The following is a 19253-nucleotide window of genomic DNA, read 5'->3' on the forward strand; positions in this document are numbered from 1 at the left end:
GAGATTTTTTCACCTTTTCTGGAGGCGCTGTGTGGCTTTTTCAGGCAGAGTGCAAAAACATCAAGTGACTGATTCCGAAGTCCTCATGAATGACACTTTCAGCAGATTAGAATTAGTTTAAAATAATTGAAATTTGTCTGATCACCGCATGGTTTGGATGGGTATGATATGCCAAATTGAATACTATGTGATCACATAGTGCTTCTGTCTGGGAAGGCCAGACAGATTTTCTTGGCATTGTCTGTCAGGTCAGAGCTTTTGACTGGGTGCCCAAATGTTCCATCACAATCATATGTACTCAGGATATAGTGTTAATAAACGAGGACTTTATCCCTTGGCAGAGCAAAGAGTGTCCTTTTTATTTGACAACACAAAGATTGTTCTAAATAACAAAAATCACAGTGTTTGAATGAATTATTCAACCACTGAAAATTACCATTTATGTTGGATTGAACAATTAGTCTTTTGTCAACCCAGCACAATCATAAAAACAAACGTGAAAACAACAACATAAAATGATAATATAATATAACATAATAATATAACATAATAATATAATATTATGTAATAGCCTCCACTGTTGTCTGGCTGTCCCCATCCCAAATGGTTAGCACTCTCCTCTACCATCACTGTTTCCATTTGGGAATGTTCTTGTTTGTACTCTTGGCAGGACTGATTTTTTTCCTGATAGTAATAGGAACATTTTATCACCACTTCCTCCTCATTGTCTCTCACCCAATCCCTCTATGCACAGTGAACACGAAGGAATTAATGTAGCAGATCAGCTTGGCTGTTTGCCTATGCTTTGCCCCAGGCATCTTGCAGGAGTGACAAGGACTTGAAGAGTATGGACAGGGTTTTATAGCCAAAGCAATAAAACGGAAAAGTGTGACAGCTTTGAAACAATCAATTTTGTAGTTGTGACCAAATACCTTAAACAGAAACAATCACGAGAGCTATCTACTAAATGCATGTTACATTGCTCATTTGGTTTTAAACCATTAGAATTTGCCATTAGTTAGTCATATTGTAGTTTTATACTGTGATGACTGGGAATTTGTATAGATATGACAAATGGAGATGGTCAAATCAGGCTTGTAATGCTAAATCCTGTCTAAATGAAATTGTGCTACTAAAGCAGCTTTTTATAGTAGCCTGCCCTTCAACAACTCTCCCCCCATAGTGAAGGTGTCCAGTTTTTACCAAAATAGAGATTTGGCAACCCTACCTCAGTGGTGACCCTGTTCTGTCATTTGACTCAGCAAAAGTCCCGTGTCAAAAAACAGAACAGGTCATTGGACAGAATGACACAGCTATACAGATGACAGCCGAAATTTAGGCCACTGTTTTTATTACATTAAGTGTCCTGAATGTTGATGGCCCGCCTGACTGATACAAATGAGATTCGTTGGCAAAGAAAATAAAGCAGAACAGCAAAAAAACTGAGTTTGACCTGTCTCTCCCACGCTCACCTGATTGCCCTCTGTCTAATCAGCTGTCAAGCATGTATGGATGGGTTTGTATTCCTTTCCCATTTTAGAGACTGGTTAGTGATTTCACTTTCTCTATTGATGATTTATATTGTGCTTTTTTCTATTTCCCTCCCTCAACAACGCTGCCTTATAGGGATCTCATGTGAGTGTTTGCTTTGTAGTGGGGGACGCTATTTACTGTTGCACGCAGCAGGTTCCCTGTGAAAACAGGGGACAGGGTTGGGGCCGTAAGCCCACACAGCCATGCAGTTTCTGTTTGGTTCTCACTTTAAAAAATCAATCAGTACAGTAGCGACCGTGACCTCACTGTACTTGGCTTGACTTTCAGCAACATGGCTTCTTTCTGATTGATTGCTTGTTTGATCCAAACAGTAGGCACTAAAGGATGTGGTATGAAAAATGATGTAGAAAATGTCACTGATAGTCTTCGACAAATTGGTCATGAAATTTTTTGTAATTTTTGTTCACATTGGTTTGATTTATTGACTATGATAGAGTAATATTGCATTTGTTCAACTCCAGTTATGCCAGTTTGAAGACCTGTTGTTTCTCATGCCCTACCCTTTACTGGTGCTTTGGTACAGAGTTTGGGGATCCCAGTATGGGTGACCTGAAAACCATCCCTCCTTCCAGGATTGGGTCATGGTTTGGATTGAAAGCAACTGAAAGTTGCAAGTCATTTTAGAGAAATAAGTTAATATATCCTTTGCTTTTCTATGATAATTGATAATGATAGTACTATATCTGTATCTGATAATGATAGTACTATATCTGTATCTGATGTTAAAGGACAGCGGCACTGTTACAAGAAAGTCAGAGCCTAGATTTACAAAATGCGTTGCCCTTTGTTGCTGACAAATAACGTTTTTTGAAAAACATGTTAATAAAGGGATACCTTTAAGTAATAAAACAATAATAACTTTAATAAGTCAGCAACTCAAATAGATTCTTAGCTTCTACCATTCTTTTTGCATTTGGGGCTAATTCAACTAGCAGCTGGTGCTATTGCAGCTCAGTTGCTACCCCAGCTGGGGGCTGGAGCCATTCTTTCTTCTAACAGTGCAACGCTGAACTGTGATGGCTGACATGAGGAGGCGAAAGGCTTTTGTTGCTTGTCATTTCATCTCTGACGTAGTTAGCGGCGCTTTGGGTTCCCTCCAGTGGGTACAACGAAGCAGCATCCTGGGCATCCTTCGTGTTTACCCAGCCTGTTGTCATATTAACAGCCCCCTCTTTCTCCAAAGTGTGCGTGAGTACTAGTGGATCTGAACGCATCGAGGACCGTGCTGGGTGCATCCTTTTTACCGAACGGCGTGACTCACGGTACATAAAAACACAAGGGCTCCCCCTCTGCATGGAAGGGAGGCGGAGAGGACAGGCGAGTGATTGGAGTGGGAGTGGGCAACACTGCAGATGCTTGGCTCTCGACATGCATGGTCATGAAGGTGCTGGGAGAGATTGTCCCAGCAAATCATCTTTATGCTATTCCTGTGGATCTTAACCCGTTCTCTTTTGAAGTATGCAAAATGATCCCCCGTCAACAGGGAAAGCCATTATATGCCAGCTGAATCAATAAGCAATTAGGACATTTTGGCAGAATTTATGGAATTTAATTTGTGCAGCCCATCAGGGCTCCGTATTTAACCTGCTCCAGAACTGATTGCATATCCTTCACAGTTGCATTGTTGCACAGACACATATAATTGCAGTTTTGTTTTTCAGCAATATTTTAAAGTACATTTACATTTATCTTTTTCCCTTTATATTTTATGGTATATTTTCTTTGGGCAAATTTCAGATTGTTTACAGAAAATGGGATCTCTGTAGAATCTTTATTATGACTGAGCAGTGGTTCACAACACTATTTTCTGACAATTCAATGAGAGACACATATTTAATGTAAAAAAAAATATTTGTGCTTATTAGGGGGTAGGGGTGATTGTAATGCCCTGTTCTTTATGGTGTCAGTAACCTCAAAATCTGTGAAATATGGCTGAGTATGCACTTAAATCTCTTATAATCAGAATTAGCTGATCTTGCATGCAGCTAACCCAAATGTGTGGCCTTTTTTATTTATTATTAATTTAATGCTTAATAATTATGAGCCTATGTCAGCTATATCCTTCACTGATATGTGGGGTTGTGTCTGGGTTCAGGACCCTCTCTCTCAAAAGATAAACATCTCAGACCGTTGGCAGAATAGTAATGCAGGATAAGGCTCATTCCCTCCATATCCAGAGCATTACATTAGCTTCAGAACCAGAAGTCGTGTCATGTCCTCTGTCCTTCATGCCTCCTCTTATCGCTCCCTGTGAGATCTATAGAAATTTAGTGGCTCACTCAGAACCCAAAAGGCCAGTGCACATAAATCATTATTTAAACATAATGAGTTTGTTATTTATTTATCATGTTACAAACTCAAATTCATTCAGTTTATTAGATGAGTGGTGTGAGTGATTTTAAGATAAATAGTAAAAATGTAATAATGGTTTTAAAAAAGCCATTTGGACTCCATACTACTGCTACTCCATAAAACCAGAGCCATTCTATTTCAATTCATCTTTTGTCTTGTCTTAAAAAAAGGGAGAAAAAAAAATCTTGCGTTGTGCACTGGACGGTGGGTTGAGGAGCCCAGAGCCGCACAGTCAGCAGGTCTCCTACCCCGCTGGGAGCTGGACCTTCCCACTGAGAACACCTGCCGCAGCGGCAGCAGTTACAGTACTCTCTCTCTCTCTCTCCTCTCCCCCTTTAAATTACGGGTCGACTGGCAAGTGGAGGAGTCGTTTAATAGCACTCAAGCTAATGAGTCTCCGAATAAATTTATGAAACGGGGGAGTCGGACGCTGATTGATTGAATGTGCACAAAATGTACAGTGGTCGCTTCGCCTTGAGATGGGGGGGTAGTGGCAGGCGCATACGGAGGCTCGCTGTTGGGGAACTGGTCTGATGCTGAGCCTCTTTGGAAATCTCACAGATGCCTTATTTATCTGAGGCCCAACGTCCATATTTCCAAATATCTCTATTCATATGCTAAGTCTTTGTAAAGTCGGATAAGATCAGACTCATATTTTTGAGGCTGCGTTTTTTTCTCTCGTGATGTTACGGAAGTGAGTCATTCTCTGTGAGAGCTCCCAGTGTCAGTGCCAAGCACCACTGAGCAATGGTCTGTTCGCAGGATCGAAGTGTTGGCAAAGCCACCTTACCGAGTGACCTGTGAGCGCTGAAGGACAAAACGGAGGTGACCAAAACTACCACCTTACGCCTCATAGAATCCAGACAATAGATGGCTCTGGCTAAAAGAGCATCTCAACCATGGCTTTCCACTTTAGGCATATTAATCAGCTGTGTATCTGAGTTGACCATTCTGTACGAAGCGTCCTACAGCCGGCCGGATGAGATAGTGTTGTTTTTAATGCACGGATATTTCTCTGTGAAGCCAAAGGTCAACCAGATGCCTGAAGAAGGTGAAACTGCTATATATAATGTTAAAGGCACAGGATGGAAAGTCAATTGACTCAAATCACTAGAACTTTGGGCTAAAGATTTTCTCCCATATTGCAAAGAAATTACAAATTTGTCAAGAGTTCAGTTTTGGGGAACTTCTTTGGGTGTTCTTCTTTGCTTTTATTTTTATTTTAAAAATATTTCTGTTATCGAGGAGGCCTAAAAGCATATTTTATGTAATTCATTTTGAAATATTAATTGATAAAGGCATCTTCAAAAATTTAGGCGCCCAGTTACAAAAATGTCTACAACATGGACAGCCAAAGCACCTATGTTATATATGGATATTTCATAACCATAAACATTTCATAACCATAAATAATGTATACGCATACCCGTGCTAGAAAGCATCAGCACAAAGGGCCCACTCCGGAGATTGTATCACTTTGTCTTTCCCTTGACCATTACCTCCCGCGCTACATTTCCATGTTTGCATGCAATATCCCATCTATTTGGCTCTGTCAGCGCTGCTTGTTTACACCGTTTGATTAACCCGACCGCGCTCGAGAACGCTCGCGAGCAGATTGCAGGGGTCAGCCCTCGCCGGGGTTGCCTACTACTCATTCCCTCACACCCTCACAGCAGCCAGCCAATCCCTCATGTCTCAGAGAGAGAGAGAAAGAGAGAGAGAGAGAGAGAGAGAACACACTCAGTGAGATTGGCAGATGGTAAACTGTAGAGAGGCCCAGTATAGGCCAAGTGAGGATATATGCTATATGAGCTCTGAAGGTGCACTGGAGGGTTGAGCTGAGTTTGATTTGATCATCTGTATGCGTATGTATGCATTACAGATTAAAGAAAGATGAGTCAAAGAGCACACAATTGAGAACATGAGGGTTATAACATGAGGGTTATAACAGAAACCAGCCATTTGTATGAGCCATGTTTTTTTTATATCACATCTGTACTATATCTAACAACATCTATGGAGAGATATGTTTCATCCTAAATATCAAATTACATTTTCCCTTCACAGTACCTTTCCCTAACAGTTATATTCTCACAATAACTAACAACTCTCCTAAGTCTGTTGAGTGACTGATCATTTGCAGTGAAAAGATGCTGTTGTGATCTTATGCATCATCCGTAGCTCACTGAGTGCTCAGGACCATTCAAGCAGAGAATAACAAAATGCAAAAAGTAAAGACAAATGAACCCAAATGCAAAGTGACATGTAAATAAACCCATATACTATTGTGGTTGAATATCACAAGCACTTATAAATGACCGTAAACAACTGTTTGTTTTGTTATTAATTTCATCAGCTCATAAATTTGAAAAAAAAAACATCCTGTGAGTGTTTTTTCTATACTCATCTGTGTCTGGGGGCCAAGCACCTGCTGTACACCATGCATTCAGAAAGATAGATGGCTGTTTATGAATATCCTGAAAAACAGAGGCCTGTGCCAGCTCCTTCTAACGCCATGCCAGCCGACAGTCTGTTCTGGAGCTCTCTGAGGCTGCAGGTCGGTCTTGATGGCCCTATTAGACTAAATGCCCCAAGGAGAGGTCACTCCGGTGGGCATGGATGGTGGTGTGGGCAGCCAGGCCTATCCTCCAGACAGCCTAATGCATCCTGACGTGTCCTCATCTAAAAAAAAAAAAAAAAATTGCTGACGCTTGTTTGTTGACATTACGCAGTGATCCCGTGGTGCTGTAACAGCCATCGGCATAATGACAGCTAGCATGCGGCATTTGGCATTGTTTTTGCCAGCTGCTGTATCTACATTTGTTTTCCGTTTCACACTTACATAATTCATCAAAATAGAGGAACAGTATATCATTTTCTTGTTGTAATCCTCTCTCCTCACTCCTCCTCTGAAACATGTTGTTGACCTAAAACACCTCTGGGACAAACACCTGTTAGGATATCCCTACACGGCAGCATCCCCATACTGTAACTTATTGATCACCTCCTGTTTCTGGTTTGTCTCAACCCATCAGTGACACTGACTTAGCCCGTATCATATGACTCTCGAGAAGAGTGGATGAAGGGGAAAAAAGCAAAGTGGAGTGGAGGGGCTACTTAGCCGATAAGAGTGCCACTCCCTCTGGTGCTGTAATTACCGAAGCTCAGGAGGAGCTCCCCGCTGCAATCGAGACGGTTCCACTGAGCGCGCCACAAATGAACGGCGTTGATGAAAAGAGCCGATTGACTGGAACGTATGATCCACCAGATAATTAGCTCATAGCGCCCGCAGTCGCCGACGCCCAAGCGGAGCTGCTGCCAAGGGCACCGGAGCAAAAGGGGACAGGGGGCCCTGCAGATGTGCATCTGATCTCTGCTCTCAGGACCGGAGGCCAGGGGTGGGGGGAGAGGGGTCATCTGGCGGAAGGACAGTGGAGGTGGGGGTGGGGGAAGGTGGAGGACCACGTCATAGTGGATGTAGCAGCGGCATGTTGTCAATGTTGGCTGAAGGAGGAGAGGATGTTTTAGAGTGGTGCATTTGGAAGCACAGACTTGTTTGACTGTGTCGTTGAGGGATTGATTGATTGATTGATTTGGTAGACTGGTTTGACACATTCAAAAAGTACATGCATAACTGACAGGCCAAAAGCAGCAGCCTGCACATACAATTAAAAATGTAGAGGATAAAAAGGCAATACAACCCCAAGGGCTTGTCTCCATTATAGTTCTCAGTAAGTGCAGAAATGTGATTCACACTCTCATTCTTTAGTGTGTCCTCTCTCCTTGTCCCTATTTTTTTACTGTGTCTCTGCTGTTCATCCATCAGTGTGTGACAACACAAGGCCTATAATATCAACATTTTCCCAGAAATCTTACAGTTATTCAAATATGTGGTACTGTTATCGACCCTAATAATATCGGTATGGTGGATAGCAAGGCCAAGGGAAGTAATAATGTTACCTATGGCCCTTGTGCCCTTGTATTAAACCACCCAAGTACAATGCCACATGTCTTTGTTATTGCATTGTTCATTACAATGGTTCTTCATGCTACACATCTCTCTCAGTGTACCTTTACGACCCTCTCACGATCATCTTCAAAGTCTGCTGGAAATTAGCCTCGTGAGACCATCCTGATCTCGCGAGCTTCAGTTTTCGCATGCAGAGCAAATGCGAAGCATCCATCTGGCGGAGTCAGGTTAGCTGGACATATACCTAGAGATGAAAAATAACCATACAATTAATTCATGATTAGACGGCAACGGTTCATTTTGCTTTTACATTCAAAGGAAACATGAAAGGAAAGATTATTCAAGCTAAGAAGTATTTGTGTGTCACAGGAACTTGTATCCACTGTACAGTATATAGTGGACACTGTATACAGTGGAAGACCCCTCCTTGCCTCTGTTTTTCTGACCGTGTTAAGCCCATGGTGCGGTGGCAAAGAGGAGCCGTGTGATTTAAATTAGAGCCAGGCGACCCTCCCTGCTCTACACCTTCCCACTCCCCCATATGGAGTGACTCTTTGTCAGGCATGTCAGATGCAGAGGCCATTACATTAGCCGCATGCTTTGTGTTATTCTTGCTGTCTTTTTCTCTCTTTCAGTGCTTTTCTCTCGCTCTCTTTTCTGCATGTCTAATGGAGTGTGTCCTCCACAATCTCTCCTTTTTTTTCTGGATGATTTTTTTTCTTCTTTTTTTTTTTCCTCGTGAAAGATAAAGGCTTTCTCCTTGGGAGTCTCCACATGATGGCTGAGGGAAAAGCATTTGACAAATGAGGACTGGCAGATTCTGCCTGCTGATTGGGGGAAAGAAAATAAACACATGGGTCTGTCTGTCTGTCTGTCTGTGTGTGTCTGTGTGTGTGTGTGTGTGTGTGTGTATGTGTGTGTGTGTTTGTGTGTGTGCATGTGTGCGTGTGTGCGTGTCGCATTCACACATTCTCACACGAATAATAGGTAGTATACTTTGTATTAACTGTCCTGGGAAGGAAGACAAGTCTTAGCCCAGGGGTAAAAAAGAAACACAGAATTAGATTTATTCATTCTCTCAGTCTCTCCTGTTTTCCTTTTCTACCCTTGTTTCCTATCCATCCATCTCTCTGTCCCTCACCCTGTTTTAATTTCTCACTCCCCCATTCTCTTTATCCTTATTCCTGTCTCTATCTCTCTCTCGTTTGAAATTGCCAGAGAGAAGGCACCTTGATTTAAGCCTGGGCCCTCTGCCGGCTGGTCTTCCACGTCACGAGTGAAATGAATATTGATGTGCGCAGCAACATTCAATTTTTATTGATGTTGCACTTCTGCGCCTCTTCCAGATTGCCCTTGAAGTGCAATTGGACATCACATATGATCCGCAAAGCGCTGAGGATCCACACCACAGCAGATCTCTCGGCAATCTGAGGATTGTTGTCACGTGATAGCGTCATGCAATATGTGTTTACAGACGACCGGAGGGTGGGGGTGGTGGGCTTGTGTGGGAGGTATCAACGTACCCAAAACGTGGCTTGTAGTGCTGAGGGAGAACACTGACAGAATGATGCAGAGATGAATGCTTACGTCCTGTCTTGGGTTTCACAGACGTTGAGCATATGGCCATATTTAAAGGCAGAGACAATCAGACAGCCCTCTCTCATTAATTAAGAACTCATAATCCAGCACATTATTGAATTCTCGTCTATGGAGCTTCCTTCTCTGGCCCAACTTTTTGCCAGAACTTATAAGCGATACATAATTCATTCATTTAGGAATATTACAAATTGATTTCCTTCAATTAAGTACATTGATGCATGGTTTAATGGTAACTAATTAAGCCCCTAAAACAGTGCATCCCTGTTGAGTGAGTATGCGCGTATGACTGGTGCATGGGCATTAGTACATTCAGCATGGGCTAGAATCTTCCCATGAGGACAACAAGTAGACATAGGGCTGCTGGAATCTGAGATAACTCCTTATGTAAATGCACTACTTAATTTAATGAACATAATTTAATGCAGTCTATTGACTCTGGCACATTCCCAATGAGTGTACTCAAGATGTTGTTCAGTTTTTAATTTGGCAATGAAAAATGATAAGTCATAAAGAGTAGACAGCCTCTGAGAAATCAGAAATGGTTGAAATCACAAAATCAGCTTTTTTACAGAGAATTATGTGAATGCCAAATCTTGATTTCTGAAACATTTCTGCCTAAATTTGTCTATAATACTGTAGGTGGGAAACTGATGACTAATTCCAGATCTTTTTTACAGTTGTTAATACATACATGGTACTGCATCGTTGCTACTCTATGCTACTGAGGAAAGATCACATGATCTTTACTTTAGCCTTAAACACTGTCTTCTGTCCTTCATATTTCCTTTCTCTCTTTTAGGCTTTTTCCTTCCCTGCCGTACTCTCTCTCTCTCTCTCTCTCTCACATCCACTCTCTCTCACTCTCAGCTTTCCTGCTCAAGCTCTCTGTAATGTAATTTTCACTAATGGGATTTTACCTTCACTAGCCCAGAAAGTACAGTAATGATTTCTCGTTTTCATGTCTCTGGAACGACTGCTTGTTTATGGACCTTTCCCATAAGCAACCAGCAGTTCAGAGCACTCTTGCCTTTAAATGCTGCTCTCTCAAATCATAGTGTTTGCTCTCATTTCACTGTTACTGTAGTCATGTTTACTTCTTTTGAGCACTGTATTGCAGTAGGGATGCTTTCTTGAAACATCCTCACCTCACTTTTACTGAGTATCTCTCCTCTCTTCTCTCCATTACTTCTCTAGGTATCATGACCGACAGGAAGTCACCAGTAACTTCCTGGGAGCAATGTGGTTGATTTCTATAACCTTCCTGTCCATCGGCTATGGGGACATGGTGCCTAACACGTACTGTGGGAAGGGCGTCTGTCTCCTGACAGGAATCATGGTGCGTCTCCCCCATCCGCCCTTTCTTTTGTCCACCCGACACAACCCGGGCTCTTAATCAGCACGCGGGCCCTTAAGCACACCACATAAACGGCCCTCATTGTCATGTGCCGCGGCACAATGTGCCAGCAAAGCGTGATGGAGATCAATTTCATAGTTGAACTCCGGTAACATTCGGTTTTGTCACACACGACACTCACATGCGTGCCACGCAGGCGGCTACAGTAGACACACACAGAGACAAACACCCACACACACACACACACACACACACACACACACACACACACACACACAGACACATGCACAAAACACAGACACGCACACACAAACACACACACACACACTTACAATCAAGATATTTTCTATCACCGTTTGCCTTTAGATCAGTTTACAAGGCTAATCCTTTGTGCGACAAACACACAACAGAAGCTGAATTGCTGAATAACGGAATAAATAATTTAGGGATTGTGCCCAGATGGCAAACCAGGTGAGTCAATTAGGACCAGTCAGACACGGGTGGTGGATTGTGACCATTTTTAACCTATTGGTGATGGCCATGAGTTGTTTGATCTCAAATAACAAGAATGAATACTGCCCACTACTTTACTGACTGCAAATCTAGTGCTGTTTTGAAATCTGAAACCCAACTACTAATTAATTAAAATTTGACAGTTTCAGTTTACAAGTTACAAAAGTTCCACTATTATTGTTCATGGAAGGCTCCAGTGGCGTGACCAAAATGTGGCATTGTCAGAGAAGCTGTTTAAAATGGACAGCTGGTCCAATAGTTGGCTCACTGGACCTCATGCAAAAGCAATTTATTCAGACTTTCTCCTTGTGATGATGTCTACATACAGTATCTGTTTACTGTTGAATGAAGGACTTTGGTCAGTGATTGGAATGCTTTTATACAAATTAGACATGGCAAACAGGGTGGGAGACCTATCGTTACACAAAGTTTAACTTATTATTAGGCACTTTTTATGCTTGCACACAATCCTACTTGATATGCATTGATTTAATTGTATTTGTGTGATTTAATATGTATGTGGTTTGCATAATTTTCCGCTTGTCTTAAAAGAATAAAATAAAAAAAGATATGATAACAAACAAAACAGATTTTAAAATATCAGAATGTTTCAGGGTCAGGCCCATTGTGCTCCAGCATCCATTACGACTGGAGACAGACATGAGCAGTGATGCCAAGTGGCCGTTTTGACTAAAGCTGCTGTGTCATCTGTTTCCCCCGCAGGGGGCTGGCTGCACAGCGCTGGTGGTTGCTGTGGTGGCCAGGAAGCTGGAGCTGACCAAGGCGGAGAAACATGTCCACAACTTTATGATGGACACTCAGCTCTGCAAAAGAGTGAGTCCTGTCAGCTTGGGGAGGCCTGCTGAAGTGCTAAAGTGTGTTCTTCTTATGCTGTGCCCACAGGAGACTACTTATCTGTCTTTCATGTCCTGTACATAACTTTTTGGTTCTTTTGAACCAAGATATTAAAGGCATTAATGTCAATCAGTTTCCAGCTTGGTCTTCAATTGATTGTTTATAGACATGAAGTCACTTACATTTTTATAATAGTGTGTTTATTTGGTATAGTCCAGATGATTTACTGTTAGTTCTTAATAAATGATGACGTTGTAATACATGTAGTAATAACATTATTGTTATAACATAATTACTAACTTAAACATTATTATTGCATAGTATATGTTTCATGGCATATTTACTTTTTTTAACCCTAGTTTTGTATTTAAACGTTAATGACGTAACGTTAATAAAACACACACTTTGTGGACTGGCTCATCCCGTCATCAACACAGTGCTTTTTCACAGGTGTTATTACTGATGCACCTGTGCTTACCTGTGTTGCAGGTCAAAAACACGGCTGCTAACGTACTCAGGGAAACATGGCTCATCTACAAACACACCAAGCTGGTGAGAAAGATCGACCACGCCAAGGTCCGCAAACACCAACGCAAGTTCCTGCAGGCTATTCACCAGTGAGTGCAAGCGGGATCCCCGTCTTTTTTTATTTTTCTCCTCAAGTGCTGTATTTGTCTTTTTTTAAAAAAAAAAAAAAAAAAAATTGCGACAGCCACTTTAAAACGAGAAATAGCTTTGTCCGTAAATGAAGCATCAAATATGAAGTGCAACACTGTCAGTGGTTTTCTTTTTTTTTCGGGAGTGATTTTACAGAGCGAGTGAGTGAGCGAGCCGCTCTACAGGTAATGGTGCAGGTGCGCAGTCTTAGGTGGCGCAGAGCTGAGTCAGTGGAGCAGCAGCACTTAACCAGCGGCTCACAACTCCCGAGTGAGCTCCTAACAGTCCTGAACATGGCTTTCCTTTCACTAGCTTATAGACCTTTTTTTTTAAATCCCCCACACACACACAGAATAGAAAAGGGAAAGTGAGAGGAGCTGCACTCCTTGTTCTGAGTTGGGGCGGCTGGGAGAAATGTCTCCAGTGTGTGTTTTCCCTGCCAAGCCTGTCTGAAGTCAGACAGTTACAAGAAAGCGGCTACTAGGCAGGTTGTTTTTATTTCTAAGGGGGCGGTATTGTTGAATAGAGCCAAACTCTATCTTTCACTCTCTTCCTGGTCCCCTATTTGAAACTTGAATAAACTCCCTGCTGCAGCAGTCTACATACAGTAGAAAAATAAAGACAAAAAAGGAAGTGATATGAAACAGTATTTTTCTCATAACGATCAAATAACGACCAAGCAACGCAGTCTGTAGGAGCTCTTTGAATCTAAATTTAGTCTGTTCACAAAGCTTGTGGATAGAACGTTGTTTTCTCCTGTCTTTGCTTTGAAAAGTGTTACTCTGTGTACATCTGAGGGTTTTTTCCTAAAACCTCTGTTCTGTATTCTGTCTTTGTTTTGCCCAATCAACGTACAGAGCTCAGAAGTAAGTTGTGTCTTTCCTGTCCTTTATACTGTCAGTGCCTCACTCTCTCCTCTTCACCCCTTTTGTTTCTGGGTCGCTGTGAACAGCAGACATGATTGACATAATTTGTTTACGTGCATGAAGTTTGAAGCTGGATGCTGGATGACCATCCCTTTTTCTTTTCTTTTTTCGGTTTGCCCTCACGAGAGAAGTCCACCTGTTTTTGAGTTAATGAATGCATTGCCCCCCCCCCCCCCCCACACACACACAAACACACACACACACACACACATGCACATTCAGAGCCTCAATACAAAGTTGGAACCAAGAAAAAACAGAAAAAGTAGGAAACAGCATCTTGCCAAGCTTCAAATGCACCAGCTTTCTCCCGCAGAATCCGATCATGCAACCCAAACCTGTCCAGACCTCCATAACGGCTTGCACTGACCGCCTTCGTCCCCTGACCCTGTCTCACCTCCACCTGTGCCTTTCTCTTAAATACCTATCCCCACAGTCATACCTTATCACAATTACAATCCCACAAATTGGTTTTGGCCAACGCAGCAAGGACATTCAATCACCCTGATGGTGGATTTCACTTGAATGATGGATAATATTTCTCCTTCCCTCCTTGCCCCCTCTGCTTGGTCCTCCCTTTAGGAAAGAGAATCGTTCCCTCCCCCCCTTTTTTATTTTGGCTGTGGGAATGAGATGTTCTGCTGAGCACATCAATTTGTATATAATGCATTTGGACTTGGGTTTTATAGGGCCCCATAAAAACTGCCCAGGCCTTAATGCATACAATCATAAATTTCGACAAACAGCCCACACCTGAAAGTTTTCCATAAAGCCTGACTTTCCTGCGCGGTCCTCAAATAGGGACGGACACGGTGTTCCGCTGGAACGGTCACTCTCCTTGTCAGCTGCAGGACACCCTTATGGAGCTCTGGCCTGCCAAGGGACCAACACTGACCAATTTTGGACGTCTCAAAATTGGGAGCCCATTGTTATGAAGCACGCTCACATTTATGTGCATATTTATTTTGTGTGTTTGTTTTCCTGAAAAATAAAAATGAAATCACAACTAGTACACTGCTACATGCTTTGGGGTGTTTACGAGAACGTGGCTGTCATTGGCATTGTGCACAGGAGCATGAAGAGATGGTGGTTAGGACGAGGCATGAAGAACAGTGGGAGGAAGAGTGGAGGGGGGGGGGGGGTAAGAGGTTGATTGATGTGTGTCTGGCTGTACTCTGGAAAGCGTTTTTATTTTGTTTGCAAAGTGACCTTTTGCCACGTTTAAGGTTCGTGGAGCTTGAAATGGGGGTGGACGGGGAATGGAGCAGGGAGTCACGGGTCGCTCACACATGGCTGCCTGATAAACACACAGTTAAAAGAGACTGCTTGCTAATTGCCCTGAAATGAGCTGACACTCCAGTGGATTTCACTGCCTTCTTTCATATGAGGGGTCCCACTGGGAGGTTGCCCTTTAAGATCAAGCCCATGACAGTCTGTAGTGATAGATTCTTGTGCCCTTCATGTACTGTATGTTTGTTTCCACCACATTTGACTGATGTAGACGACCATTTGACATGCATGTAAGGGCAATACAGTGTGACACAAACACTGATTATATTCTAGTAAAATAAAAATATTTCCATGTTACATTAAATAAGCTGAGATGTGCATATGGAGTGTGTAGAGTTATTCAGTGAAAATGGTAACCACATCTGCCTAATGCATTCTCACACAACCTCTCCCCTGCATAGTCCTATACAAACACAACCTTCCCTTTCCGGGTTTTGTCTTGGAAGGTGTGGTGGCCAACACGTTTCCCTCTCACTCAGAGCTCATTGCCGCACCATTGTTGTTGCACCATAAGTAACAAAACATTAGTTAGTTAGTAAGACGGTGTCCAGCTTTCTGTCCATAGCGTTTACCTGCCATCACTTGTGGACGCAGCAGCACCCAACGGTTTCCTCCCCCTGGACGCTTGTAATCTCCTCATCTGTTTGTGCAGGGAGCAGGCGAGAGTGACTCACCCACCTCGCTGCCCCATTGTGTGCACAGCACCATGTTATTATGCCGGTAAAGTTCCAACATCTGTGCTGATTAAAGCAAAACAAAACCCATTTAGTTTCTTAACCTTTCTCGCAGATTGCCTCTGATTGTTCTCGAAGGTGCTTTCATTCACAATCCATGCCGCCTAAGCTTTGAACAATTGCAGCATGGAAAGAACTTGTTTTTATTAACTTTACTTGACTCAAAGGCTACCTCCCCTACATGAGTCCCGGGTCTGCTAGTCAGATAAAGAGTGGTATAGTGTGGCCTTTTTTGTAATTGTTTCATCGAATCTCATGAAAATTCCAAGTTATTCTATTGTCAGAATGACCTTTCAAGTGACATTTGTGTTGGGCCCATTTTAAGCTTTCTAGCTGTGTCCAGTTTTATGAATTCTTGACCAAATTGCCCCAGCAATTTACACATTTAATTATTTTTCGTGCTCTTTGATATTCATAACTCTGATCCCATCCCTATCTGCAGTGCCTACTGATGTACCTCTCCTGCAACCTTGAGTCGCTGTCATGGCATACACAACCTGATCTGAAGATAATGTGGTTTCTGGAGTCCTCTGAGACGTTACTTGTTTGCACTTATGAAAGGGAGAATGCGGCACCTATTGTGATGGAGGGAGAGTGGGAGAGGGGAGGAATTAGATAAAAAAGAGCGAGTCATTTATCAGCGAATCATTATATTGAGAACGTTCTCACAAATTGAGACACGTTTCCTCTTTCCCATGCCCCCTGTGGCTGAATAAGTTTGCATGTTTGCGTTTGCACTTATATTTATGTGTATATTATTATTTATTTATTTAGTTTAGTTTTATTTAATTTCCTTCAGAGTCTGGACATGGGAGGACATGTGCATGTCGAGTTCTCTTGAACACACCCTACCTCTCTTTCTTTCCTCCCTCTCCATCTTCAGTCTCTGGTGAATCAGCCGCCCCACCACCCTCCCCATCATGTTGTGTGCTAACGCACCACTCCACCTCTCCCCCACAGACTCCGCAGTGTGAAGATGGAGCAGAGGAAGCTGAACGACCAGGCGAACACGCTGGTCGACCTGGCCAAGGTAAGAATGAAGAATGGCCCCAAAATCTCCCTTCATGTTTGTGCATCTGCCAGGTTTATACGTCATTCAGATCCTCAGTGCTCGTAAATCAAGTGAGATAATGAATTATTGACTGCTCTGCTTGGTAGTGCTACTGGTCTGTTTACTTAATTGTGTGGTTACTCCTCAGATATCAATGTGGAAAGTTTTCTATGTTTTCCTTTTCCTATTTCCCTCCTCTATCGCTCTATCCTGCTATTACTTTTGCTCTCATTTTCATAACCTGTTATATATATTTCTTTCCATCCTGTTTCTTTTTTGTTGCTTTTTCTCCCATTCTCTCTATCATTTAACAACCATTTTTTTCTTTTCTTTTATTGCCAATCCTGTCCTCCCTCATATTTGTTATCTTTCCACTCTCTTTCTGCATTTTTTTCTTTTCATTTTCTTTCTCAACCTTTCAACCACGCCCCAGACCCAGAATGTGATGTACGACCTGGTGTCGGAGCTACAGGAGCGTAGCGAGGAGCTGGACAAGCGCATCGGCACGCTGGAGGAGAAGCTGGACGCCATCGGCGGCAGCCTGCAGGCCCTGCCCGGCCTGCTGTCTCAGACCATCCTGCAGCAGCAGCGCGACTTCCTACAGGGCCTGCTGGCGCAGCGCGCCACCCAGGAGCAGAGGCCGGGGTCGCAGGGGTCGCAGGGGTCGCAGCGCTCCTGGACGCCCACACGACAACGCAGACGCTCGCCCTCCACCGCCCCACACACTTCCTCTGACAGCGGATAGCACCCACCACCCCCCACAAAACCCCACCCTCAACCCATAACTGACTTCTACCCACACCCTACACCCCCCGCCCCCCACTGCACACTGACCACCTCTGCCACACCTGAAACTAACAACACTGCTTCAAAAACGACTTAGTGAAACAAACAAATAAAACATATTGAACAAACTTTCAGTAGAACAAAGACAAATTTGGAACAGTGATGAATGACCACCTAAAGAAAAACACAATCACCAACAACAGATATGGAAAAAAGAGATAACAATTAAACACAGAAAATGTATTTTAAATAAAATGATGGTAGAGATATGGTTTATGTTTAGCCATTGTATGGCTGTTAAAGTTAGCTTTTTTGTAAAGCCCTTGTATAGTTAACTTGACTTAGCCTAGGGTGTTGGGGTGATGCTGGCTGTCTCAGTGGAATGTTCTGGAACGGGAACAGAAGGAGCCAGGGCTCAGCAATGCAGACTCTGATTGGATGGGCAGAGGACAGGAAGTCGACTGTGGTTTGGAGAGAGGAAATGGACTGTTAGAAGCGTCCAGCATGTTAGTCAAGGTGCCAGCCGAGATGGCCCTTGGAAGCTCTGGGTTCAGGTCAACACTCGAAGGCAATAAGCAGAGAAGGGAGGCAGGGAGAGTATTTTGTCACACCTAAGTGGCACTGACTGAATGGGGAAACTATAGAGAAATAATAGATATTAATATATATCTTTATAGGAATTTTAGGATGTGGTGGTTCATTGGAGCAGGATTCCAATTTTGGCATGTGGATGGATCTGGAATATTATAAACACTTATGTCACTTATTACTTCCATACAAAACAACAATAACATAAATGGACTGTTCACTATGCTTATATAATGCATGTACATATTGTTGTGTTTTTTCCCTTGCACTTAACAAGCCCTCCCAACCTTTATTTTCACTGAACTGCCAAAATTCTAGCCCAACATCTAACATTTTATACATGCAGATAACTATTTAAGATATTCCTTTTTAAACCCTCTTAAAAACCAAGGGCAAATGGAAAGGACTTCCATTTGTTTTTAAGAACCACAATCAATATAATACATTTACAAAATACATTATATTATTTTTTTAAAAGAACAACAGCATATGAATTCCACTCATAGTATATCAGAGCTTCCAAGGGCCCTCAAAGCATGGAGATCCAGAGCCAGAGTTCTACTGGACGTCCTATTGGTCGAGGATGACCTCTGACGGTTCTCCTGACAAGACTGGGAACTTAACCCCGCCCCTTGCATGTTTCAATGCAAATGGTGATGGAGCAACTCTTTGGGATGGCTTTATGTTCATTTTTCTTTTCTCTCCTTTTGTTTTTTACAGAGATTCTTTTTTTATTATTTACTTAGAATTTTTATAGAGGTAGTAGATTAGCTAATAAAATGTTATTAAAAGAGTGGCAGCAAAAAGAGATCAAAACAAGCATTCCTGGTTCTATGACTAAAATTCACGGAGTAAACAAAAGAATTATGCATACATACAAACACCAAAAGTAGACAAATTTAACAATGTGTTGCACATTTGGTTACAACCACAAAGTTCCCAGAATTGGTCTCCAGTTCAACATCTAGGGTGACACTATTGGACATGTGATGTTTTTTACGGGTTCTAAAACAGCAAACTGCCTTTA

The 19253-nt window shown here is 42.5% G+C and overlaps 1 protein-coding gene across 3 annotated transcripts in view; it reads left to right on the forward strand.

The window, feature by feature from the left end:
• The window catches only part of kcnn1b (potassium intermediate/small conductance calcium-activated channel, subfamily N, member 1b), a 41405-nt gene extending 22976 nt beyond the window's left edge, over window positions 1-18429 (forward strand). The window contains exons 5-10 of one of the 3 annotated variants that reach the window (XM_042057255.1): window positions 10670-10811; window positions 12066-12176; window positions 12687-12814; window positions 13712-13720; window positions 16762-16831; window positions 17286-18429. In XM_042057255.1, the coding sequence (XP_041913189.1) occupies window positions 10670-10811; window positions 12066-12176; window positions 12687-12814; window positions 13712-13720; window positions 16762-16831; window positions 17286-17597 (772 nt within the window). In that variant the 3' untranslated portion in view covers window positions 17598-18429. Of the gene's footprint in view, window positions 1-10669; window positions 10812-12065; window positions 12177-12686; window positions 12815-13711; window positions 13721-16684; window positions 16832-17285 lie in introns of those variants that run through there. The other 2 variants (XM_042057256.1, XM_042057257.1) reach the window with 2 other exon arrangements.
• Window positions 18430-19253: the final 824 nt, after the last annotated feature.

The sequence above is a fragment of the Alosa sapidissima genome, chromosome 12 (assembly GCF_018492685.1).
Source record: "Alosa sapidissima isolate fAloSap1 chromosome 12, fAloSap1.pri, whole genome shotgun sequence".
NCBI classification, from domain to species: Eukaryota; Metazoa; Chordata; class Actinopteri; order Clupeiformes; family Clupeidae; genus Alosa; species Alosa sapidissima.